The sequence below is a fragment of the Argentina anserina genome, chromosome 7 (genome assembly GCF_933775445.1).
Source record: "Argentina anserina chromosome 7, drPotAnse1.1, whole genome shotgun sequence".
In the NCBI taxonomy this organism is placed as follows: domain Eukaryota; kingdom Viridiplantae; phylum Streptophyta; class Magnoliopsida; order Rosales; family Rosaceae; genus Argentina; species Argentina anserina.
The window spans coordinates 20,906,897-20,933,718 of NC_065878.1; the positions used below are offsets into that span (position 1 = coordinate 20,906,897).

The following is a 26,822-nucleotide window of genomic DNA, read 5'->3' on the forward strand; positions in this document are numbered from 1 at the left end:
GAGTTTAGCAAACTTTCATCACCATGGAAGGATGTTTCAACTGCATTGAAAGTTTGAAACCTACCCGGTGACTCTTCCCCAAAGAAAACCAAAAACCGTAACACGTCCCTTGAGCAGGAATTGTAATTTTTTTTTCTCGTAAAAGTGTTCTAGTGCTATACCTTTAGATACGATTTTCAGTAGTTCCTGACCTGACGAACTACATCTCAGACTCCAAAATATGTCATTTTTCATATGCTGATGAAAATTGCTGCCCAAACTGATATCTATATCTTGTCGAAAAAAATTGATATATTATATACGTACATGCATCTACTACGAACTTACAAAAGAATGATTCAGGAAAGAGTGATTCATAGCTTGGTGTGGTAACCTGTCATGAAGAACATAAATGCTGCTCCTTGAGTCGATTTTCAGCTGCAATGGCAGCAGCCACAGAAGGTGGCAAATGTCTTAAGCTTTCACTTTCAGTTGGCCTTTCATCGGTCTCTGGTACAGGCAATGATGGCACTGTTGAAAATAAGGCCTCAATGTCTTTTAGTGTCAACAAGGGCTGATCTTGGTTCTTTGTGTTACCGCTAATGAAGGCAGTGCTGTTCCTACTTTTGTTGAGCTTGTATATGCTCTCTTCAACTGTACCTTTAACCTAATTGCACCCAAAAACAGTAAGAGACATTACAGAAGTGCGCTAATAGAACATGTTAATTGCAAATTAAGTGTGAGGATAAATATTTGAGATTCAAGGATGCATGAGATTGCACATACTATGAAGCGATGAGCAAGGGTCTTATTTGTCTGTCCAATTCGGTGTACCCTGCTTATGGCTTGTGCCTCCACTGCTGGATTGAGGAGCGGCTCAATAAGAATAACATGCTTCGCTTCCAACAGATTGAGGCCATTCGCTCCGTGTTGAATTAAGAGCAGCAACACTTGAATAGATCTTCCTTCTGGGTTTCGGCCAGGCAACTTGTGATATCCTGTTGAGCTTCGGTTTTCTCCTTTAAACTCACTAATGGCAACTTGTGATTTCCTGAAGTTACAAAGCCAAAAGTAAATGAAGTTAAGCAAGTCCAAGGCCACTGATATTCCAGAAACACCAAAATTGATAACTAAGGTAATTCCTTTCATATTATTTCCCTCCATGATAAAATCCTAGGAACACAATTTTGAGACACAGTGTTGCTATCATCTGGAATCAATTTTAAGTGTTTGTTTAACCCCATTAAAGTTGCACAAAAATAACTCAAGTAGCTGTTCTATACTCACCTTCCTCCTTTCATCCTTATAAAGGTAATGCCATTAGCACTGAAGGCATGCTCCAATACGTCAAGGACATCATTCCAGCTTGAGAAAACAAGAACTTTAGCCTCTGGATCCGTAGACTTTATCCACAGAATTCTTCTCGTAACTGCTTCAATCTTCACAACACCCCACCAGACAATGAGCAAGATAATAGTTTAAAGTCACTGACAAGAAAATTTACCAAAAAATGGCAAGGGAATGTCCTGCAAATAACTTATGCCATATAGCATGATAAAAAGCCTACCTTCGTTCCATATGAACCTTGAACTATTATACATGCTTCACACTCTTCACGACTTCGGATTGCTTGAAGCCTAGCAGAACCACAAGATTCAATTTGTCCATCATCAGCAAAAGCAATATTTCCAACATCAGTATGCTGTCGACATGTTGGGCATTTTACCCACTTATCTTGAACCTTTCTCCCATTGAGTAGTCTCTCGGTAATTGCAAATAAACCTAGGAGGAAGAAATTTTGGAAGTTGGACATTTCAGAAAACATAACATAGTAGGAGGCAGGAAATATTTTAAACAAACAAGAAAAGAGGAGAATGAAAAAATAGGATATATCCAGAGATGAGCACTTACATTTACAGCAAGTAAGGTGTCCACATGGGAAAACCATCTTTCGAATGGTTAACTGCTCTTGACATACCGGGCAAGTTTCTTTATCACTTCTAGGTATGCATTCATTTCTTTGTTCTGTAGAAGTTGGTATGCTGGCTTTCTCTTCAGTAACTGAGGAATGATTTGGACTTGATGGCCTTTTTTGTTTCGCTTCTACCAAACCCTATGAAACATTTAAATTGAAGAATACACTATGGGATATACTATCTTCATCATAGAAAAAGATTACACAAGAATTACCACTCTTGCTGCTCTGGAAATGCTATTTGACTTGAGAAGACACCCAAGAAATATGAATATAATCATGAATGGCTAAAGATGGATTTTGTACCTTCAAATAACGAAGTTTTCCTTTTATACTAGACAATAAGCTAAAGGATGCAAACTTTTCACTGGTGTTGAAAACGTTAGCGGAAGGTAATTCATCTTCACTTAATGCATCAAGAGATTTATCATTCTCATCTTCCCTCAGGCGCAATCTTGAAGTTGCCATATTAATTTCATCATAAGCTTGCAGAATCTGAGCTTGAGCTATTGCCAAGGATCTTGCATGACCATACTCCTTGCGCATGCCCTTAACCAGGTAATAAAGAAAAAAAATGAGATTGTAACAAAGTGGATCCTTGATGCGCTTTAGCTGAAAGCTTTTAAAAAGATGTAAACAGATATAAACAAAAATAAAAGTAGATGTTATATTTAAATGCTCCTCCTTCTATCACGTCTATAGAATTGCTCAGTTTCTGGTCAGCAGTTCACGACCTACCTCAAGAATTTGTAGGTGCTTGGTAGCTTCTGATATGCCTTCCTTTCCTAAATGGGCCTTGCAATGGCTTTTAATAACACTAAGAACAACCTCTAATTCAGAAGGGGATTTTGAAACCTATAAACAAATAAGCCGGAAGTTATACAAGAATTATCGGCCACCTCAAATATACTATCAAACTAAAACACAGATACAAAAGTTTTTGTACCTTGGAGGAAACAGTAAAACGAGTAAGAAAAAACTAACAGTCATTGATCCTGGATTCTGATTTAAAAATAACATAATGCCAACAATATGAGAACGAGAGGGAGGGAGGGAGAAGGAGAGGCAGGGGAGGCTAAGAGAGGGAGGAAAAGAGAGCAACTAACCACAACTTTTCCAACATCTCTCTTCTTTGATTCTTTATTAGATTTGGGTGATGTTGAATCTTTAATTGGCTGTGACAATTTTTTATAGAAACGATTAAGAGCAGAGTTCTTCTTCTGCAGATCAACAGCCTCTTCAGCGGAGGTAGCAATACCTCCAGATGCTTTCTCAAGACGAAAAAGCCTTGCTTCATAACTCTGATGGATAAGTCAGACATGTTAACGACCATACAACACATTCAAGTCATTCAGAATACCAACAAGGCTACCAAAGAACAAGAGTGACGAACCTGAAATAGTTCATCTAATTCACAAAGAACACATAAGGGACCACCATCATTAGCTTTGCAATTTCGACAGTATCTCACACGCTGGATATCCTCCTCATTTGGCTTCTTCATCGTCTGATCAATTTCTAAAAGACGATCAAGTAACATTATCCTAGATTCTTCTAGTTGGTCCAAACCAGTCTGCATGTGATACTTTAGAGCACTTATGCTTCGTAAACTACATCAAAAGGGACTATAATTAGTCGCTAACAGAAAATATAAACATCCCAACAGTCCTTTAAGCTCATAAATCATAGATTGTTTTAAAAACACCATAGCATGTAACTTATCTGAACAAAATTTTTTGATTTAATTTAAGATACTTATGTCCATACAACTTTATAATCTTTAGCTCCAACCTTCTTCATCATGATTCACTATAACCACTTGAAAGTATGACTAGGACCACCATGTCTTTAGGTGAGACAGTATATAGGTCAAAGGTACAGAAACTACAAGCATATTCTGTTCTCTGCAGTCTGCAGTCTGCACTAGAAAAGTAGTTTCGATACATAAAAACTCAATACATACTCACCGAGATGGAATTCTAGATGACTTTGAATTGTTTAGATTTCCTACGAGCGCCTCCTCAATCTTTCTGATCAACAGACTAGAAATGTCATTACTCTTTTCAGCATGAAGAAGGGCTTCTAACCACCAGACTGTGCTGACATCTTTTATCTCGTTAATTGTGCTACAGACCTTCAAAAAGAGTTTATCTGAAAGTCAAAATATGTAAACAAAGAAAGATAAAAAAAGAATTCATATTTAGTTTTGGCTTCTCACTGCTCACAAAAGTTAATACGGAAGTTTTAATGTGTTCTGGTGTATCAATAAGATGAAAAATGCTATGTACCGGACACCTAAAGCGCAATGTGAAGCACAGAAGAAATATACCTGGGTGTAAGACTTCTTAAACTCTTGCTGGGTCAAGAATAACTTTGAATTGAATGCAGATAAGTACTTTTCCTTTAGATTGTCACAGACTGTTCTCAAAGATATGTCAGTGAAGGAACTACATGATGCATGGGACACGTCATCGTATTCTTGGGCAACAGAAAAGTCATTCTCTGATGAGTTATTTCCCCCAATCACTTTTCGCCTCTTTGCTACATGGTCATAACAAGAAGCCTTGTTCCCAGGAATAAGTTCTGCTTTTGAAGGGGAGCAGCTTGTTGCTAATGGAAGTATTTCAGCAAGATTATGATGAATGTGAATATCTAACAAAGGATCCAGGCGGAAATCCTCAGCATGCTCTTCAGCTAGAGTCAACGATTCCTTATACAATGATACAGCTTGAATAAAATTCTGCTCAATTACAGCTATCCCAGCGAGGCCATTAAGAGCAACAACTAACCTTCTGAGAGCTTCCTCCCCTTCTATCTTTGTTTTACTAACTAGAACCTGCAAAAGATCCTTTTAAGCAGAAAGAACATGTGCTGCCACTTTCAAATAACCCAACTACAGACTTATTATAATGAACATACCATTAAAATTTCCTCCATAGTCATGGGAGATTGTTGGAGAGAACGCAAACGCAGTCCTGAGCTTCCTACTTGAGGGTGACAGCTGGCTTGTCGAAGCTTCAAAAGTGCATTCAGCAGCTTTCCTGCCTCTGCATGTGTGATGAAATAATCTGATAATTTAGCTGCTGAAAATCCTGGGAGAATAAGCAAGATGAATTGTGAGACCATTGTTTCTCCTACTGGTGAAGCAAGTATTATTGTATTCTGTCAGAATGACTACTAAAGTCTCAAAGCAAACATCAACAACCTCTGACTGTTCTCTTCATAATATCCTCTTTCAAACTTTCAATGACTTCTCGAGCATAACTCACACAGGTTTCATGTTGCCTCTGGTAAAAGTGCTCTTCAACTGGAGATAAAGTGAGCCAAGAGAGACATTCTTCCTGAGGTGGAAGCTGTAACTCATCTGCTACATGCACTTTTGAGGATCGCCACATGATTTCTTTAAAGAATTTATGTGTAAATTCCATAGCTCCTGCATCTCTCCTCTGAAAAGAAAAGGAAAAGATATCACTGGTGTGATATGCTCAAACTTTAAACTACCAAGAACTAAACAACCAGATGAAAAAGAGGCATGAGAAAGAACAAAGAATTATACTATTTATATACCCAAATCAAAGATTTTTTTACGTAATATTAAATAGTAAGTACACTTATGATATTTGGTTCTAGTTATCTCGCATCTATGCACTTTGACATGGGCAAGCAGCCTCCAGCTTCAAAAGATATTTGGAGAATTTAAACAGTAGCATATGAATCAATCTATACCTCATACGGATCTCGTATAACTTCAATCCACCACCTAGAAGCATTGAACGGGCATGCTTTTAGAAACCGTAGAAGTCCATATAAGTCATCAAGTTTACGTTGTATCGGAGTCCCTGTTATGCACCAGCGATGCTTCGCATAAAGTCGCATGGCCATTTCTATTGCAGGACCAGCATTACTCTCCACCATCTGAGCCTCATCCAAACAAATCCTCCACCAGAATATTCTGGTAAGAATAGTTGGCACAACTGGGTATCTGCAACAAGATGGCTGGTCAATACCATGACAAAAATAAATACAGGTCCAAGAGAAATTTGCATTAGAGTTACCAAGTGCTGTACCAAAGCAAAGCATTGACTAATATATACGTATAGGAAACAAAATGAAAAACAAACCAAAAAATATATACAAATCATCGTATTCTTGTAATTGTTGATGATGGAGCAGAAAAGAATAAGAGACACAGATAATAGCGAAAAAGATCATCTGAACAAAAAAGACAGGTGCACACATAACTCAACCTAATGTAGGGAGAAAGATCTATGCCAGGCCACATCCTTACAAGCAGTTGTGAATTTTTGCTACTCCATTACAATCAATGCATATAAATGTAGACAACTTTTACCAAAGAAAGCACAAATCATGAATATTTGATACCTCTTTTGGAATCTCATTAAGCGTCGATCACCTTCATGCCTATCAGAGTCATGTGACAGATCCGCTTTAAGCACATCATATGTTGTCAGCACAATATCAGCACTGATGAGTTCATCGACATCAATTACAGATGTGTTTGTAAAAGAGGCCTCTCTCACACCTTCATAGATGCAGGTCTTTAAAGAACCCGAACGCGTATGGCTAGGATAATATGAAAAAGTGTCAGCATTTTCTAGAAATCACATGGTTCACCATTACATACAATTTTACATATGATGTCCCCGCATGCATTACATGAATATTGACTAGATATAACTTCATCGATTGCAGAAAGTAATAGAGCTTAATGTGTGCGCCCCTACTACCAACAAACAATCAGCAATTAAAGAACACATAAGTTTGGTATGGAGATTATTTTTCAGCTTCATTTCAATACTGGGGATTGCAGCCACATTTTTCTTTTCAGTCAACGAAGTCACTTTCAAAATTACCACCAAACAAATATTGCTGATGCCTGGATCAACTTAAATTAGTGGCTCTCAGCTGTCCAGTCCAGACCTTTGTGATACTAAAGTTAAAAAAAAATGCCATAACATGCTTAGGTTGCCAAAACACCTTTTACTTCAAAGTACACAGATATTAACGAAAAATTTACTAAATATTCTATTATTAAATTATGCTTTCGGTAATAAAGAGAACCCAACTTTAAATCAAGTGAATCTAAATATGTTCCTTTTTCGGCTCAACTGTAAGGCAATTTTGAAATGCAGGACTCTTAAATACAAAATAGACATACCGCACAATTTCTGAATGCCACTGGGGCAATATAGATGCTGGACAGATTATAAGAGTGGCACCAGTAGCAACAGGAGAAGTAGTGGCCTGAATCAGCTCTGAGCACAGCTGGCATATATATTCCTCATCTTTCACATCTATTGTGGTTATATTCTTCTTACTAGTATTCTTATTAACCACCAAACTCTTTTCATGTTCTTTTTCATTAGAAGCCTCGCTGGATTTTTTAGTCTCTCCACTAGGTGAGTAGCCCACACAATCTGCATGTTGCCATGCATCACATATGTCGCACTGTACCCATAGTCCTCTGTATCTGCTACTTTCACTCACGGCTCCACATGTACATTCAATTCGCTCCCTTTTCAATCTTCTAAGATTTATTTTCATATCCTCGGTATCTTGAATTTCAGCATCAGCGCATACGGGGTCTTCATCTGCTGACTTCTGATGAGCAAAGATGCAAGCGAGAAGTTCAACAGTTTTCCCCATGCCCATCTCATCTGTCATAATCATAAAAGATCCATTTTATCAAAATCAATTACGGAGCACCAGCCTTTCATTCATTGACCCTCTGATGTTTCCTCGGTATAAATACCTAAAAATGATTATTAATATTATTTTCAATTGCAGAGAACCATTTTTTACAATTACAAATATGCTTTCCCCATTTAGAAATCAGAAGTACTACTTGATAGAAACATCCCTAAATTGTATTGGCAGACATGCAGAACTGGTTGATGGAAAGTTAGAAACATCTCTAAATTATTTGTTTCATGCCTATAGGTTCACCTATTTCCAACTAAAAAAAAACTCAGATAACCTGCTTTGTTGACGATTAAAGAAGTAATGGATGGATTCTAATAACATTTTCCAAGGCTTTACTCTCTAAGTCATATAAAATACAAGTACCACAATTCATGTTATGACACTTGGCTCTAGTTGAAGCAATTAATATGCTTTTGACATAATCAAGTGTTTAAAATCTTTCTCAAGAAATTATATCAACACACAAAAAGTTGCAGGACAATGAGATTACCAGCAAGAATACCACCAGACACGCACGTTGAAAAATGCTCTCGGTGCAGCGAAACATTTCCACTGAAAAAGAAACAATAACTTTCACGGTAAGCAGCCAAGAGGGGCCGAAAGGGATTGAAAGAACTTGTTGTAAAGGTAAACCAACAGTGTGAAGAAACTCTTTACTTTCACTGTCATGACACTAATAAACACATTTCAACTTCATACCTGAATGGGTTGTAGAACATTTTCGAACATCTGTCAAGAAATTGCAAGGGCAAACATAAAGGTAACGTTGACTGACTTTTGGCCTCTTGGGCCATACTTTCCGCATCAATTTTCTCCCTCTGTACCATCCAGTAAGCTGCACGGCGCTGATATGGTTTCAATTCAGGAAGCAAATCAGGCAGGACATCATGAAGCATTGCATCCATTCTGTAGACAAGATACGAAAGAGACTAAAGTGTTAATAGACACAAAGCTAAAGTACGGAGAAGAAGAGGGTGTGATATTCAGAAGTGATATTACTCACTTTGAGGGTTTAATGGCTTCATAGAACCCAGCAACATCGAATCTTGCATGTTTACTGTGATTTGAATTAGCATGTCCAGTGTCAATATGTGGATCAACTTCCATGTCTGTTGATATACCGACTCCATACCTAGCCTCAGAAGTCATTACTTCCGGGTGTAGCCAAGCCATGACATTCATCATACTCTTTTTCCACACTTGCCTAGTATTGTCCAGAAGTGACTCACAAGCATCAAATGCACTCTTCAGTATCTCCACCCTGATCCTGATGGTTGACGTATCATTCACAAACTCAATTGACAGAGCTGGCCTCAGTGTCATAAACTTCAAACTTGCCAAGTGAACCAGACCAGATATACCTTCATCTGGCCCATCAAAACTTCCTGAAAAAATCACTGAGCACGTGTCCTTCTCCATCTCCATATCCTCGCTCGAACGTGTTTTAACAAATTCCAAAGATATATCAGCAGAGGACAACAAAGGCCAGTGACCAAGCTTAATACGATTAACAAATTCCTTCACATTAGATAACCGAAACCTTAAGGAGTAACTATCGCGATCCAAACCCCCACCAAGAACATCACCACAAAACCCTTCTCCAAAAGTCAAATCTGTTAGAACCACTTCAGCAATATCAAAGTGCTCATCAGACCCCCAATTAGTCCGATCAACGTCTACAAAATACGGTATTTCAACTTCATCTATGTCCTTTTTCTGCGCTTCCCTATTTAACTGCCTCTCCCCATCCAATTCAGCCCGGCCAGCAGTTGCCCCACTCTCTAATACAATCCCACCAGCCCGGTGAGGCCGATTTTGCTTCCTTCTACCCATCCCTATAATCCAAAAACGAAAACAGAAAACAAGTGACACACTGTAAATCCAAACGCTTCCACCTTAATCATCACTCTTTACAAACATTCAACACCTTCATATATCCAAATATGTCAACAACAATTCCAACACAAACATTGCTTTCCTAGCATTCATTAACTACTAATACTAACCATAAGTTGGGTTTAAACGATTCCTAATCGTATTGCAAACAAGGAGCAGCTTTTACGATTTCAATTGTGAAAAGACACAGAATTTATGATCAAAGATAATTAAAGCTCGAAACTTTGCTTTTAAGAGAACTTATAAAACTTTGAGTCAATTACGTAATACATAGAATTCAAAGCCAGAATCAAAGTGTATAAAAGAATCAAAGAGAATCAATAGAGATATGAACCTGGGAATTTCAGAGCTCGAAATCAAGAACCGAAGAGCGAGAAAAACAGATATTGTCAGTTAACTTGTGTTTATATACGTGCACAACCAAAGTACTTTCCGAAACACCCAAAAGGCCCATGAATTGACTTATATATTACAATTTTGCCACTACTAAACCCCTTTTGAGACTGAGGATTTGACTATTCAGGGGTTTAGTCTTTCCCCAAATTCAGAGAGAAGCAATGAAAGGAGGAAGGAAGAATCTGAAGAGGGCTGTGGAGGAACAGAGCTTGACCCTCAGCGATGGCCATTCCATAATGCAAGTGCTTTCTCTACGTGGGTCCATTCTCATTGAGGTAAAGCAATAAGCTTAGATTGCCAAATCTGCAGCTTGGTTTGTACAGATTGATGCTTTGGGTTGTTGGGGTTGTTTAAAGATTAGGTCTTTTGGGTAATTGAGATAGACCCCATTCGAGTTTAGTGAAATTTGGAAAATCAGAGCATACCCAGCTTTAAATTTAGTGTCTTTCTTCAAACATTGTGCTTGTTCTTCATTTTGTGGAGTGAATGAGGATTTATAGATGCTAATTGAGATTTGGAAATGTGTTAATGCATGCTTATCTTGGGTTTGATTGTGAATTTGCTTATTTGAAGGTAATGGATGCACAAGGAGAGAAATCCTTGGCATTGTTTCCCGCTAAGTTTTCGAAGAGCATGTAGATTAAACGAGGTTTGTACCATATAAGCTGAACTGGTTTGTAAGGAATTGTTGCAAACGTAGGCAATTTTTTTGTGTTTTACATTGTTTTTTTTTTTCAATGTTGGCCGGGGAGTTATGTTGTGGTTGATGCAAGTGAGAAGGACAAGGTTCTTGAATCAGGTGGCAAAGTGGCGTGTATTGTTTCCCGAGTTCTATTTTTTGAACAAGTTCGTGCACTCCGGAAATCACCAGAATGGTGAGTGTTCTGCTCACAGCTGAAAATGTCATGTGCCACTATATGACTACATTTGTCTTTCCTTCATTAAATCATTGTCAACTGTGGCTTGGGTACGTGCCACCATCTTAACTGCAGCTTGTGTAGTATGAGAGTTTAATAGTATGATGGCTTGTGGAGTATTTTGGTCTTTGTTGTTGCGTACCAAAGTTCAAAGTGTTCCAGTAGGGAACTCAATTTTACTTTCCTTCAAATAGATAGTAATGGCTGTGAGAGAATGTGCAGTAAAGAAGTGAAAGTTGCTTCTTCAATTCTGTAAAGATGACATAGTTTCCCTGTCTAACACATCATTTTAAGGATGGAATTAATTGCATTGGCATCCTAGGGGCACTTCTTTTTCTACTTTGAAAATAGTTATTGTCCTCCCATGATTCCATGTCTCTGCTCTGTTTTTCGGATCTTTCAGTTACATTTCTTTGGTCATCCAATTGTAGGCCTGAAATCTTCAAATCCACGGTTTCAGATGTTGCATGTGGAAGTTTGAAGGGACACACCTCCAAACAAGAAGGGAATGAGAATGCCAATGAGGATCACTCTAGTGATGATGATGGACTTCCTCCGTTAGAAGCCAACATGAACGGGATGAGACCGTCTGAATGGCAATCAGAGGTAGAATCAGTTTCGGATACAAATTCAGGAACTGAATCTTAAATAACTGTAGTAAATCGACAATGTGTGCAATGGAACGGAAAAAACATATGACATTCTCAAATCTGTGGTCCTGATTTTTGTTGAAATGATTGTATTTATTCCAAATGATGTACTAAAGATACAAACACAGCTAATATTTATCTTTGCTTCACCTTTCACGTACTAGCTAAACAAATACGTCATTCTAATTCTAATTATTTATGACGGAGATTGCTTAACAAGTGCTGGTTAGGCTTTTCAGTGGTAGCTTCACAACCTTGATTATTTAGCACTTGGTATTCCAATGCATTTGCTGCACACTGGCATTTGGTTTGATTCTCTACATTTCATGTATGCTGCTCTAAAAAGGGACTTACCTCTAAACGTTACGAGATTGAGAATGAGCATGGCTCCAATTGGTTTCTTTATCAACTGTGGACGTATCCAGTGATAACCCAAAATGAAGAAGTACAACAGTTTCACAAGTTTGTTACCTGTACTAGACTTTGTTGGTTGACTGGGGAGTGTGAGTGTGTGACACTGTGTTACGCATTTACTCCAAAGTTTGTACCGCAAATACAAACACTTGCCATAGGCTAACAGCAGATGACATTTATGACTTATGAGTCCATGCATCACCTTTCCTCAAACATTCTTGGTGGTAGTGGAGAGACCACTTCATAGTTTCAGTAGGACAGGTAATGTCTTAGTGCCTCCATTGAAAAGGTTCCTAAAAGGGAGCAAGCTGCCAAGATTGTGAGGTTAAACAAGGTGGGGTTCTCCAACACCAAGAACCAAGTGGGGGGGGGGGGGGGGGGGGGGTGTCTCAATGTGAAAGGGTCAAAACTGGAAATTCAAACATGGAGAGGAGAGAGGGAAGGAGAGGGTGGTGTAATAATGTTGGGAGGTAAGAGATACAGCAAGCATTCAATGCAGACATGTCTATATTGACACTGGTAGTAAATGAGAGACTGATCAGTTGGTTGCTATTACAGAATTCAAAACCTTTGTTTTTATCACTGCAATGCTATATCACTCTACTCATAGAGTTACTAGTACTAGCTACGAGACTGAGTGGTTGTTGGAGTTGTTGGAGCTGGTTAGGCTTCTTTCCTTTTCTCAGTGTTGGACCTTCTTTGTGGCTTTTATTTCCATCTTGCTTATTCGTTTGGGGTCTAGTTGCCTGCCCACTTTTTTCAAATTATATCAGATTTGATTGAACTGGGTTTAGGCCTTGGGGGTTTTGCTAGGGAAAACCAAACTTTCTGGTTTTGGAGTTTGAGTCTTTTTGTATTGGGGGTGTCTTTGATTCTTGTTATTGAATCTTTGGGGGATATTAAGATCCGGGTTTCGTTGAATTGATGTTTACTGAGAAGAGGTTGTGTTTGAAACGAACCAAACCTTCATTATGGTGCTTTTAATTGGAGGATGCTAAAGCTGGGGTTTCCCTGTGAAGCAATCATTAAAGGTTAGGCCTTGATGTTTTTTTCTTTGGTCATATCATTATAGATCCAACTAAAGCTTTGGGTTTTAATGGAAGAATCTTTGGCTTTGTTGTTTGAATGCTTTAGGAATTAAAGTAAAGGCTCCTCATCCGCCAAAGTTTAAAACTTGAGTACTTGACTCACTCTCACTCAGTCTCTGAAGATCAAAATCTGGTTTCAGTTTTACTTTGGCTTTCTGGGTGAGACTGACTGGTTTTGGATTGAAAAGGGCTTGATGCATCTTTCAGTATGGAAGCCTATATCTCACTGTGCTGCTCTACTAACGGAGAAGAAGACCAGAAGGAGAGATGGCTCTGGTTTATCAGTAGAGGCCAAGAGAAAGCCATCTGTTCTTCGACAATTGCAAGAGAACAAACTCAGGGAGGCTCTTGAAGAAGCATCAGAAGATGGGTCTCTATCGAAATCGCAGGACATTGATTCCTCTGAGGCTCCAAATCAAGATGGCAGCAGCTTTGGAAGGTCAAGATCTCTTGCTAGGCTACATGCTCAGAGGGAGTTTCTGAGAGCCACTGCACTTGCTGCTTATCGTACATTTTCGACAGAAGACTCCATTCCTGACCTCAATGAAGCATTCAACAAGTTCCTCACAATGTATCCGAAATTTCAGTCCTCTGAGAAGATTGATCATTTGAGAGCAGATGAGTACAGTCACCTGTCAGAGGCTTTTGCCAAGGTATGTCTTGATTACTGCGGTTTCGGGCTGTTTTCCTATCTGCAAACTCTAGCATATTGGGAATCATCTGCATTTACTTTGTCTGAAATAACTGCAAATTTGAGTAATCATGCTCTTTATGGTGGTGCCGAGAACGGCTCTGTTGAACATGATATCAAGACTAGGATCATGGATTACTTGAACATTCCCGAAAACGAATATGGTCTTGTTTTCACTGTTAGCAGAGGATCTGCATTTAAGTTGTTAGCTGAATCTTACCCTTTCCAAACGAATAAGAAGTTGCTGACAATGTTTGATCATGAGAGCCAGTCTGTGAATTGGATGGCTCAAAGTGCTAAAGAAAAAGGTGCTAAGGTTTATAGTTCCTGGTTTAAATGGCCAACCTTGAAACTTTGTTCTAGGGAGCTGAAAAAGCAAATTGCAAACAAGAAAAGGAGGAAGAAGGATTCTGCAACAGGGCTTTTTGTATTTCCTGTTCAGTCAAGAGTAACAGGAGCCAAGTACTCTTACCAGTGGATGGCACTTGCTCAGCAGAACAATTGGCATGTTTTGCTTGATGCTGGATCATTGGGTCCTAAGGACATGGATTCACTTGGCTTGTCTCTCTTTCGGCCGGATTTCATCATTACATCTTTCTACCGGGTATTTGGGTCTGACCCAACTGGATTTGGGTGCCTTTTGATCAAGAAATCTGTTATGGCTAGTCTGCAAGGTCAAGGGGGTCGTACTGGGACTGGAATGGTGAGGATTCTCCCAGTTTTTCCACAGTACCTGAGTGATTCTGTGGATGGTATTGACGGGTTGGCTGGAAATGGTAATGATGCAGTCGACCACAATGAAGAATTGTTGCCTGAAGCAGATGGGGGGTCACAGATGCCTGCCTTTTCTGGAGTGTTTACTACCAATCAAGTGAAGGACTGCTTTGAGACAGATATGGATCATGACTCGGATAGAGATGGAGCAAGCACCATTTTTGAGGAAGTGGAGAGCATTTCTGTTGGAGAAGTTATGAAGAGTCCAATCTTCAGTGAAGATGAGTCCTCGGACAATACATACTGGATTGATTTGGGTCAGAGTCCGTTTGGTTCTGATCATTCTGGCAATATAATGAGACAGAATACAGTCTCACCCTTGCCACCATTATGGTTCTCTGGCAAGAAAAACAGCAAGCTCTCCTCTCCAAAAGTTACATCTGCAATTCCAAAGAGCCCATTATATGATGATAAAAGGTTAAAGCTCAGACAGCATGAAGATCCTGTGTTGTCTTTTGATGCAGCTGTATTATCAGTGTCACATGAGCAGGACCGTGTTAAGGCAATTCCTGAAGAAGATACATTTACTGAAACAGATGCTACTGCCTCAGCAAGTGGTAGAAGGCATTCAGATTCCATCCATGTTAGGGAAATTCAAGAAGATGCTGAAATCAGGGAAGTTTCAGTACCCAGTAGTTCTGGGCTTAAACACAGTGGCATTGGGAGTTCCTCAACCTCGGAAATTTGCCAAGAACTAAAGGAAAGTGCTGCTATAAGGAGGGAGACAGAAGGTGACTTTAGACTTCTTGGACGAAGGGAGACAAATAGATATTCTGGTGGTAGATTTTTTGGTTTAGAAGAGGGTGATCGAGATCCAAGCATGAGTAGTCGCAGGGTATCTTTTACTGTGGGAGACAACAAAGGGATATCAAGCCATATTTTTGAGCCTGGAGAAGCATCTATGACTACCCTTGGTGATGGTGAGCTTATGAGTGAAGGAGACTATGTTGATGATCAGGAATGGGAGAGGAGGGAGCCTGAAGTAGTTTGTCGGAATCTGGATCATATTAATATGTTGGGTCTGAACAAAACTACTTTCAGGCTGCGATACCTTATCAATTGGCTTGTTACCTCGTTACTTCAACTTCGGTTACCTGGTCCTGATGAAGGTGTGGGATTGCCACTGGTGCAAATATATGGTCCTAAGATCAAATATGAAAGGGGTGCAGCTGTAGCTTTTAATGTGAGACAGAGCAGTGGAAATGGGCTAATTCACCCTGAAGTGGTACAGAAGTTGGCTGAGAAACATGGTATATCTCTTGGCGTCGGTATCCTTAGTCATGTGCGCATCTTAGATGGCCCCAAGCAACCTTGTGGGGCTCTTGATCTTGATGATACATCTTTGTGCAAGCCAATGGCTAATGGTCGCCAAGGTGGGAAGAGTACATTTTTCAGGGTTGAGGTTGTTACAGCTTCACTTGGATTTTTGACCAACTTCGAAGATGTGTATAAGATGTGGGCATTTGTTGCCAAATTTCTTAATTCATCATTTGTTGAAGGAGATGAGTTATCTACAGTACCAGAAGATTCAGTTGCATAACACTTGAAAAGTATATGGTTGCTTGTGTCTCTGCACTGAAGAAGAGTGGCGCAGATCACTCTATTTAGCTATCTCCGGGGAATGTGATCAAGCCAGCAGCTGAACATTGGAGTAAGTAAAAGGTTTGATGCTTTGCTCAATCTGATAAATTTGCTCCAGCTATTAGAGTTTTTCTTCTGATCGAGCAGATAAATTTGTTTATTCTTGTTTTGATATCTGGTAATATTTATTTTTGTATTACTGGTATTCAGTTACATCGAGTGTTTTCTCCACTTAAAAGCAGTTCAAAAGGTGGATGGAAATTAAAATAGAAGTTAAATGGCGTCTGAATATTTTTCTCTATAGAAAAGTGTTCTTTCATCATTTGCGATTATTTCTACTGGCAATTAAGCTCATTTGTATAATGTTATTGTTGTTCACTGTGAAAAATTCACTATAGCTATCGTTGTTCTGCAGTGGGGTCAATTACAAGGACATTTGAGTGGTAACTTGGACCACAGTTCAAGTCTCTTTCATTTTCCAATATATTTCTCCATCTGATTTTGGGTATAGGAAGAGGAGGTTGAGTATGCAGTTATTTGCAAATTTAGTACGGTTGGTCTGGTTTCATAAAAAAGACATCATCTCAGATTCTCAGACCATGTGGTTTGACTTGTTTAATTGATAACTTAGACATAGGTAACTAACAAAATCCAGAATCTGCAAACCAACAAATATAGAAAATCTCTTCCCTTGTTTTGATGTGATTTTGGCCTTGATTTTGGTGTTTTTTCTCACTGCTCAAGTTGGACATTGATGTTTGAGAACCATAAACTAAGAACTGGATTCCACGATTTCCACCGTTGCATATTTTACTTGTATTCCTTGTCTGATACGAAAATGTCATATCTATGAGTCTTGTGTAACATAAACTAATGAACTAAGAAGGCATTGGTGCTCTCTATGAGTCTAGTGTCTCGTGCTAGAGTTGGTACTGCGTAGAGTCATCCATTTTTCTTGGGTCTGCAGAAGTTGATTAATCTTATGAAGTTTGTTTATCAACTTCCTTTCTGATTTGGATGGCATCAAGAAAAGTTTATCAGCACCTAACTGGCATGTAGGTTATGATACTAGTTGGGATGATGATTGAGGTAGGCTCATGTCTGTGTGAAGGTTCTTTTTGTCGTTCTTAGATAGCCCTTAACCCCACCAATATCGAGTTCTTGGTCTGCTATTAATCATTTTATTTTGACCAAGTGAAACATTCAAAGATAACTTAATCTTTTCACCATTCTTTCATTATCCGCTATTTAGAATAGGTATTGAATTCAGATGACTATGAAGGTGGGTTTTAGGAGTTCAGAGATTAAGCAAATCATCTCAAGCGTAGAATCCAGCTTACCACAATTGGGTTGCTCGCCTTGCTTCCCTTGCTGCGGATTCAAAGGACCCTCTCTGTTGACAAGTTCATCTCAAATCATCTCAAGCAAGAATGATTATTATCCAACTTTCACAACCAAGTCCACCTTCCACAACTAAATGCCTGCAAAAAAAAGGACCTGAATTTGCACTTTAGTTGAAATCGTCTTTTACAGTTACCAAAGAGGCAAAGAGACACTTGAAAAGGTCTCAACTCCAACTCCATCCACTGTCACCCCCACGAACAGTGACATTGTCTCTCCAAAATGGGTCGAAGTTTACATACAGAAGAAAATCAAGGGGAACCCCAAAGTGAAGAACTGAAGATTATGAATACTAATGGCCATTTTGCACAGTTAACTGCACACTGAGTTTCTTGATGTGCTACTACTGATCTTTGGGGTTGAATTTGATCTTGAACTTAAACAAAGAATGTGAAAATCATCATGCTGATTCTGAAGTCCTAACTCTTTGTTTCAGCTTTAGCTCTATAGCTAGTATGAAGGCCCTGACATGTGATTGATGTGAATGTATGCCTACTTTAGATGGCCTTAATGTCGTTCCGTGAACCATCATTCCATGAAATATAAATTGTGTTTGGTTTATATTTAGGAAAGTAGTTCGATATGAAATCGGAGTACCATTAGTTTTCACCTGAACCAGCTACTCAGCTAGCTTAAACACTAATGTCCATTTGGTTCTTTCTTTCTCAAAATCTCAATTAATGTATAGAAGTTGCATATAATCAACAAGACATGCGTTGTCTTAAAAATGTGAGGGTGATTACAGTTACATATTGACCCATAAAAGTGATAAAACTAATGAACTCAGCTGAACCAGGAAATTACAAAACGGAAATAGAAGATGATAAGAAACTAATTTACCATGACTAGCAGAGTCGTTCATTCTTTCTCAAATCTCAAGTAATGTACATTCTCCGGTTGCTTTTGCCTCTCTAACTCATCCGTTTACTTCATCTCTTTCTATTTTAATCAAAACAATCTCTCAAAACACAATTGTTAGTTATAGGGCTGTCAATTTCGACACGACCCGATAACACGACTCGAAACCCGCACGAAATAAAGCGGGTTGAACCCGCACGATTAAAAAGCGGGTCAGCGGCGGGTCAACCCGCCATGACCCATTTAATAAACGGGTCAACGACGGGTTAACCCGCGAACACGAAATGAACCTGCATGACACGTTTAATAAAAGAATCGAACTAAATTCTATATAAAATGTGCGTACATAAGCTATTTAAAAATTGTAATATTATATGTATATAAAGGTTTAGTAAGTTTTTCTCATTTTGAACTAGGATTTTGGGTAATACAATGAATTTTTTTATTTGATTATTATTTTAGTTAGTTATCTTATCTAAAACGACAAATATATTTATTAAATGAGTTAAATGTGTTAGAAACGGGTAACCCGTTTAATAAATAGGTTGGGTTTGAGTTTAAATTTTTGACACGATTATTAAATGGGTTGGGTTTGGGTTTACATTTTATAACACGCGAGACACTTTGAACCGACACGAACCCAACCCGACACGACCTATTGACAACCCTAGTTAGTTATACCCGAAGGTCCATGTTACTGTTGGACATGCTCTAACTACTTAGCCCCCAACCCCAACAATTGCACATTATATATAGTCAAAACAGGAAATGCTCATCTCACGATCTCGTGACGTGTGACCATTGAGTGAGAACCCAAGCATCTTTCGTTCTTCATGTTCTACTTCTCTTCTTCACTCAAAAAGAAATAATATCTGTGTCATTTTCGTTGTATTATACATATCTGGGGAAGTCATTGTGGAAAGATTTCTCCATTTTAATCTGTTCATATTTTCAGTAGGTTGGTATTGTGAAAGACATACGGGAGTCTATGCTTGAAGAGGTTGATTTTTACAAGGAGGCTGCAAATATTGAGTCTTTCAGGAGATATTTAGAAGCCATGGGACTCACAAGGCAGGCTACAGCTCCAAGAGTGTATCACCTATGTAGCACAAAACGAATTCTAACCATGGAGAGGCTATATGGAGTTCCTCTTACCGACTTAAACTCTATAAGTTCACTTGTATCTAGTCCGGAGGCCAGTCTCATAACTGCCCTTAATGTGTGGTATGCCGTGAATTTGTAAATTCACAGTATGTTTATCTAAAGTGTGAAAGCTCTGATCTAACACTCAGTAGAAAGGCAGTATGTTTATCTGAAGTGTCAAAGCTCTGAGCTTACACTCACCAAAAATGCTTTCCTGATTGTTTCTTGGTTAATGCAGGTTTGGCAGTTTGCTTGCCTGTGAAAGCTTTCATGCAGATGTGCATGCTGGTAATCTGTGGTTGTTGCGTGATGGCCGTGTCGGGTTTCTTGATTTTGGTAAGTCTCATCCATCACACTTACCTGTGCCTTAGTTGATAGGTGATTGTCGCCAGCATTTATTCCATTGCTTCAGTTGTTTGGACATGGTGTATAATTTACTTCACTTAACCTATTGGTCGTCCATACCAAAAGTGCACAATCCTTAGATGCAGTACCCATCAAATGCTTGAAAGTTTCATGAAGCTCTCTTTATTTGTCTAACCCTTCAAATTCTGAATTAATTTAATCTTTCATATCTTTTACTTATTTCAAAATTATCTTTCGTTAAACTCAAATTTACAGGAATCGTAGGTCGTATAGACCCACAAACATGGGCTGCCATGGAAAGCTTTTTGGCATCAATTGCAACTGGAAGAATATGAATTGATGGCATCTGCATTGATTCAAATGGGTGCGACAGACACAAATGTTGATGCTAAAGCCTTCGCAAGTGACTTGGAAAAAATGTTCTCATCAATGAAGGCAAGCATTGAAGTTTGTTCCTGGGCTATTTATGTTTGCTTGAATTAAGGTCTTGATTGTGGTTTTTCTGAGACAAGTTGGAGTCAACCAAGGAAAATCAAGTTCTAACTGAAACTGCCACCAAAAGATGATATACTGTATGATATTGATATACATACGCAGACATGTCTGGATTAGCCTTCAAAATGGTTGCTGTAGGAAAGATGAAAAGGGGAATAGATGACTGCGACCCTGAATATTGGCGGATTTACAATTTAGAATTGTAATGGCAAAATCATAAGTTTGAGCGGATCTGATTGTAACTTAGATATAACATTTACATTGTATCTAAAATGCAGGAGTTGGATACAGAAATAGTCATAGCAACAGCCAGGGAGCCGGCTACAAACGCCACTGCTGTCTCCACTAATGTAGTTGTTGATGAGAGACAAATGAATGCACTTTTTCTTGATGTGGTAAAATGTTGGCTGCATTTAGGTTAATTGCATGCATGATTTGATGAAACATCACTGCTTGTTTAGCCTTTTTATAACTTCAAACCCATTATGGTTCCGAATACAAGAATCAGTTGATACATACTGGGGAAATCAGTCATCTAGTAAACAGGGTTTGAATGGAGACCATAAAAAACCTATAAGCAATTTAAAACAGTAAAAAGGAAAAGTTCCAATTAGTGGCCTCTTCTGAAAGTATCTCAATTATAACTTATACAAGAGTTATATGTTTAGACTCCAGTAAAGTTGCATGCTTACATGTTTAGTTAAGTTCATAGCCGCACCTGAAAGCGGGAACATTTTCTTTTGGTAGGTGTAAGGTTAGTGATTTTGGTCCTTCAAAGGATAATCACCATCCATGACGTACTAACACATGTTGATATTTCAGATTCGTGTTAGTGAATCATATGGATTGAAGTTTCCGAGAGAGTTTGCACTTCTCTTGAAGCAACTTTTGTATTTTGATCGGTACACCCGTTTGTTGGCCCCAAACTTGAATATGCTCCAGGACCAAAGGATTTCAATTGCTTCAAACCGAAGAAGCAACTACAGAGACAATTTCAGGTGAATCTAGCAGAGTAGAGATGTGTAAGTTCTGTATATATAAATAAGGTAACTGATTTGTATGAAGCAAAGCATGGCACGGGTTTTGGTATGGACTTGGCGTGTGATGCTTTGCTTCACCAATTGATTACCAGACATCAGTGAAATGTATATTACAGGATTTTAAAAGCGACATATGTAATCCCCCAGCTGGAAACGTTCATAGTAACAAATCCTCATACGCGGGATGTTGGTACGAAAAATAGCTAGTCACATTGCACCATCTTGTTCATATTTCAGGTTCAAGTAAATTGATATGTGAAATTTGCCTGGGGGTTATCATTGTGCTCATGAAACAGCATTTGACTAAAATGCAGATGCTGCTTCTCGCAGATTATGTACATAACTAATACAACTAAAATTTCTCCAAGATGGGGAGTTGTACTGAAGCAGAGCCGCTGCTGCAGTTTTCAGTTTGGTCCATCCATAGTACACACACCTCAAAATGCTTCCCTTCACTGATCAACTGGTATGGTGAGTTGGTGACGCTATATAGTATATATTATACATGTCGCTGATGTCTATGCTGCTAAAGCAAACCAGACAACAAATGTGAAATTGAAATTGGTATTACGGTATTACCATTACACGATATACTATACAGTATACATGAAAATAATCAATCAAATATGAGTTCTTTTTAACATATTTATCTGTACGACAATTGAAAACATGATTTCTGCATCGAACATGACTCTCTCTCACTATGAGGCCGTGGCCACTGTATTAGTCTCACTAACAACAACGAACGGTAACTCCTCTAGAGGAAAATAGTTTAGTTCTAAGTAGCTAAAGTGGCAGTGTTTTTCCTTAAAAAGCTTACCAGAAATCTATCTTTGCCATGAGTGACACACCAAGGTCTTTACCACTCGAGCAAAAAGCGCCCCGGAAGTTTCAGTATATCATTCAGTTTTCGACAGCATATATTCCGGGAGTATCTCGTAGTTCCTCACTGAGCTTGTTGTCCCTGAACGAGATAAACCAGACCCCCTAATCACCTGACTAGGTGAATTGTAACCCATGAGTCGATGAAGTGGTGAGCTTGACTTTGGTGGCAGCTTCATTTCTGAGGAATGATTGTTTGACTTCAACATATTGGATGAATTTTTTGCTGACATAAATCTTCCAATTGGATTCTTATCTTTGTTTTGAGAAACGATCTCCTGTCTCCCTCTTGTTGGGTTGTTTGAACCATATGACATATCTCTCTCATGCACTATAGTACTTTGGAGGGAGTTCGCGGGTGTTACATTTCCAGCATCTTCTGCTTCAGTAGAGCCACTTCTGCAGTATGAGAGTCCATAGCCATAATCATCTGAACATGACACAGGATCCCCATTTACACCATAGCTGTGGTCATTAACCTCACTTGGGGGAGGGCCTACTGCATTCGCTTCATAAGGGACTATGTGAGTTGTCCTATGGAGTGAAAACGTAAGCACCTTTGAGCAACCACCACATCGAAGTCTATGACATCTCCTTTTAAAAAGCAGAAAATCTGCAGGTATCTGCAGTGGTTTAAAGCAGTTATAACAAATCAGGATAGGAGCTCCACCAGCTATTGGCCGGAAATGACGCATAGGCATCTGCTGTTTCTCTCCATAATACTTCTTCACCTCATGACTGTTGTGCCTCTGATCATCAGATTCACTGTCCCACTGCCTTGAGGCATAAGGATGAAGCCTATGTAACCCATTAGTATTGCTCCGGATGGGTAGAGGCAATGGTGCTGAGTACTGCCTGTCTTGAGGATAGTGGTGCATAAAGGAGGGATCAACTTGATGTCTGCTTGTTGTTGCCTCACTGGAGAAAGGTATTCGTGTGTACTGACTTTGCTGCTGGTTATAATGGCTTCCCGCTCTGCTGCTTCTTTGATCCCTAGGATGATTTAGACCAGGGAAAAGCTCCTCCTCAGATGCCTCATAATTATGGAACTGGGGAATATGCTGTTCCTGCCGACTTGCCCGTACATGGAAAAGCTCATTCTGCAGTTCACGCACAATTCTCATAAGTGCCAGCTTATCCGCTGCAGCACTCATATACCTGCCAGATCGATAGTCAATGTTGCTTGGGAACTCTTTACGGATTTGGTTTGCGAAGCATCCATTTCCATATCCACCTAGGTAATCTCCTTGAAGAGAAGCCATCCTGGGCATATATTCATTTCTATGTAGTACTCTTGCATGATCTCGACTTGGATGACCTGGTATTCTTGGTGGCAGCATTTCTTGATCCGGGTTTCTGTAATTCATGGCATGACTATTCTTATCAGACATACTTGACCAGGAACTCCTAGCCTGATTTGGTAATTCAGGACCTTTATTCCGCATGTTTTCGGCAAAAAAAATTTCCCTTCTATTTCTTTCTTCAGACTGAGCCAGGTTAGGAGCTGTATGAGCATCTTGAAATGTAGGTAAATTCTGGTTGTAGAACTGATCATCTATACCATCATGAGAAGAGACACTTGCATCATAAGCATGATGGCTTCTACTTGCTGGGGACTTCGACCTATCTCTAAATGCAGCGCTAAACTCAGATCTGGGGCTGAGAAACTCAGTAGTTTCAAATGTGTTCGAAGACATCAGATGATCAAAATTTTTCAGAACACTATCATGTGGTTCCTTGAGTTTCTCATCAGCAGAAGATGTAAGTGTACCTGAACTGCTCTCTTGAGCTGGGTTGTGAGCAGTAACACCACTTTCCCATGTAGCTCCTGGATTGACAGCACTTGAATCAACACCCATGTTGAGGTCTACTTTTTCATTTGATTGTTCGTCAGGAGAAGATACAATAATATCTGATAAAATGCTGTCCCTTGGGGGCAAAGGAGCAGAATACATTGAATCACTTCCCCTTGTGGCCACTGCATCGAGCCTACTTGAACTCGTAGAATCAGAATCAATCTCCACCACAATGTCTACCTCTACATTTGGTTCCAAAGGTAATCTCTCATCATCTTCCAATGCTTCTGAATTTGCTGCTGTTTCTGGTAATGGCACCTTACTTTCACTATTTGCAAACTCCACCAATGAAGAGACTTTTTTGAGAACTCTAAGTGGCTCCATAGCAAGGCCACCATAACCATTTTGATGACTCTGGCTGCTTTGGATTTTACTTGGTAAGTTTATGTCTCCAATCCGCTCACCACCATGATCATCTTCAGATGAATTATCAGGATCCCTCAGCGGTGATTCTTGATCGTCAGAAAACTTATTCTGATTATTCTCACTGCTGTGATCCGAAAAGCATTCACCCGAGTCGGGAAAAGTAGCCTTTGGACTTGAGCTGCAAGATTCAATGCCTTCTGAAGATTTACTGCACTCCCTCTCAATGTTTCGTTCCAAAGGGCATTCTCCCAAGTCAAGGGTTGTGGCCTTTGGACTTGAGCTGATAGAATCAATACCTTCTGAAGATTTACTCCTCTCCCTCTCATGGCTTCGTTCCAAAGAATATACTCCTAGGTCAGGAGCCTTACTCTTTGGACTTGAGCTGCTAGATTCAATGCCATCCGCAGAATTACTCCCCTCCCTCTCATGCCTCCTTTCCAAAAAGCATTCTCCCAAGGCAGGGGCCAAAGCCTCCAGATTTGAGCTGCTAGATTCAATGCCTTTTGAAGAACCACTGTCATTCCTCTCATTCATTCTTTCCAAAGTGCATTCTTCCATGGCAGGAACCTTGGCCTTTAGACTTGAGTTGCTTAATTCATAGCCTTCTGATAAAGACTTACTCTCATCCCTCTCCATATTTCTTTCGAAAGAGCATGCTCCAGAAGACTTATTTTGATTTTTCTCATCAATTTGGTCTGAAGAGCACTCTCCTGAGTCAGGAAGAGTTCCATTACAACTTGTGCTGCTACTCCTGCTAGATGCTTTATCTTCATAAACGTGCCCCAATCCTTTCAAGCGATTTTTTGCTGCAGTATGGATGACATAAATCAGAAACGCGAATCATGTATACAAAAAGTAAAATAACTGAGCAGCAAGAGCGGAAAGCTATTATCCATATCATAGAAAAAGACGGCTCAATTACTCAGAATGCCAAAACCATAGACAGACATGATGGCAACTTATACAATGTCTGAAACAAACTGAGCAGAACCAAAGTGACAAACAAGTCTCCAAACAAGTTTAAAGACTCGTTTTTCTATCTGTAGGCCACAGGAGACGGGACATAAAAACTCTAAGATGAATTTTTCTCAATACACACAGTAGTAGTTTGTAGTGAGAGTTAAACAAGTACTGTAATTTACCTTGGAGAAGAGCACCACATCCACCACACTTGTAGACCTGGAAGTCCGGCAATTCCGGTAGAAGCAGCTGGCATTTAGGACATCTAACTAGCCGAACTTTCGTAGTGAACTCAGTAGCCATATCTCCCCCCACCAAAAAAAGAGCTTCCAACACAAAGTCTCAAACTTGATGCTATGCAATATCCAACACCATCTGCAATGCAACCACAAGATGTCAACAAACAAAAGCTTCAAAAGGGTACTTGGATCTACACAAGAGAGCATGGGTTCCAATAAACTGAAGTGCTAAACAACTCACTTGAACTGCGAACAGGAATTATCCAAAAACTGCAGAGAAGCTTGAAGATGGAGTAGCAAGTTTTCTCAGCGTTCACCAAAACAAGAAAAGTCTGAGAGAGAGAGAGAGAGAGAGAGAGAGAGAGAGAGGAACTTGAGGTTGGGGAGGTATTGGAACAGGGTGGTTTTGTCGTGGTGATGAAGCTTCCAGGTCAAACCATTCCTTACTGGACCGTGAGAAACACGGGAAAGCCCCAAAGCCAATACAGACCAGAAAGGAGACCTCAGCGCCGACCTTATTTAAAGCGTCAGTCGTGACGTGTCACTGCCAAGCTACTCCTCTCTCTCTCTCTCTCTCTCTCTCTCATAATTCTAAACTGAGAACGATCAATCTTGACCTCTAAAGCTTCTGTCTTTGCTTTTCCCTCGCTGGCAGAGAAAGACCGCTACCCAAGTCAACCACCCTCTTATCTCTTCCTTTGTCTATCTAATTCCAGAAGAGGAATGTTTACGGTACATTACATTAACTTAGCCTAAACTAGTTACAACTCTACCTCGTTATTATGCTAGTCTACTAATGCATGAAACTATCATCTTGACGAGTGAAATCAACTTAACCCAGATATACGAAACCGGTCTACTTGATGCATCGATACATAAACAGGAACGAGCCCTATGTTCACTGTGAGGTAAATCTGAAGTTTTGGAGTAGAAAACTAGAAACCCAGCTGTGCAAACTCAAACAAGGACTTATCTCCTAGCTGTAGCTGTCATGGGTAACGTGGCATTCAAATTTTTCCAGGTGATGCTAAAGAGAGTAGGTGGTGTTTACTTTTTGGGATGGGTCCGAAAGTTTTGACTAATCAGGCCTATTAATAAAGAAAAACTTAATCTTGATTAAGACTAATTGTA

The 26,822-nt window shown here is 39.4% G+C and overlaps 5 protein-coding genes and 1 pseudogene across 5 annotated transcripts; 4 read left to right on the plus strand and 2 right to left on the minus strand.

Annotated features, from left to right (window-relative positions):
* Positions 1–133: 133 nt before the first annotated feature.
* Positions 134–9,928, minus strand: LOC126801688 (uncharacterized). Its single transcript, XM_050529118.1, has 20 exons — positions 9,909–9,928; positions 8,682–9,513; positions 8,378–8,584; positions 8,169–8,230; positions 7,134–7,632; positions 6,338–6,538; positions 5,681–5,936; positions 5,160–5,400; positions 4,874–5,046; positions 4,284–4,790; positions 3,922–4,088; positions 3,348–3,564; positions 3,061–3,255; positions 2,693–2,809; positions 2,261–2,503; positions 1,891–2,092; positions 1,547–1,761; positions 1,267–1,418; positions 766–1,030; positions 134–646 (listed from the first exon to the last, which is right to left on the minus strand). Exons 2-20 carry the CDS (start codon positions 9,509–9,511, stop codon positions 377–379), a joined length of 5,019 nt encoding a protein of 1,672 aa, XP_050385075.1. The 5' UTR covers positions 9,512–9,513; positions 9,909–9,928; the 3' UTR covers positions 134–376.
* A 191-nt stretch (positions 9,929–10,119) lies between these two features.
* Positions 10,120–11,671, plus strand: LOC126801711 (uncharacterized). The gene is given in 4 exon segments (XM_050529152.1): positions 10,120–10,245; positions 10,544–10,623; positions 10,723–10,845; positions 11,319–11,671. Coding segments are annotated over 4 exon segments (534 nt in total). The 5' UTR covers positions 10,120–10,131; the 3' UTR covers positions 11,536–11,671.
* Positions 11,672–12,429: 758 nt separating this feature from the next.
* On the plus strand, positions 12,430–16,057 carry LOC126801691 (uncharacterized). The gene is made up of 2 exons (XM_050529122.1): positions 12,430–12,982; positions 13,086–16,057. The coding sequence occupies exon 2, from the start codon at positions 13,234–13,236 to the stop codon at positions 16,042–16,044; it is 2,811 nt and encodes a 936-aa protein (XP_050385079.1). The 5' UTR covers positions 12,430–12,982; positions 13,086–13,233; the 3' UTR covers positions 16,045–16,057.
* Positions 16,058–17,147: 1,090 nt separating this feature from the next.
* On the plus strand, positions 17,148–17,895 carry LOC126803785 (strigolactone esterase D14-like; annotated as a pseudogene).
* Positions 17,896–18,925: 1,030 nt separating this feature from the next.
* On the plus strand, positions 18,926–21,599 carry LOC126803786 (uncharacterized aarF domain-containing protein kinase At5g05200, chloroplastic). The gene is given in 7 exon segments (XM_050531525.1): positions 18,926–18,934; positions 19,303–19,568; positions 19,726–19,823; positions 20,109–20,173; positions 20,175–20,288; positions 20,627–20,743; positions 21,171–21,599. Coding segments are annotated over 7 exon segments (849 nt in total). The 3' UTR covers positions 21,351–21,599.
* Positions 21,600–21,934: 335 nt separating this feature from the next.
* LOC126801689 (uncharacterized) lies at positions 21,935–26,236 on the minus strand. Its single transcript, XM_050529119.1, has 3 exons — positions 25,933–26,236; positions 25,635–25,827; positions 21,935–25,298 (listed from the first exon to the last, which is right to left on the minus strand). The coding sequence occupies exons 2-3, from the start codon at positions 25,753–25,755 to the stop codon at positions 22,288–22,290; spliced, it is 3,132 nt and encodes a 1,043-aa protein (XP_050385076.1). The 5' UTR covers positions 25,756–25,827; positions 25,933–26,236; the 3' UTR covers positions 21,935–22,287.
* Between the last annotated feature and the right edge of the window lie 586 nt (positions 26,237–26,822).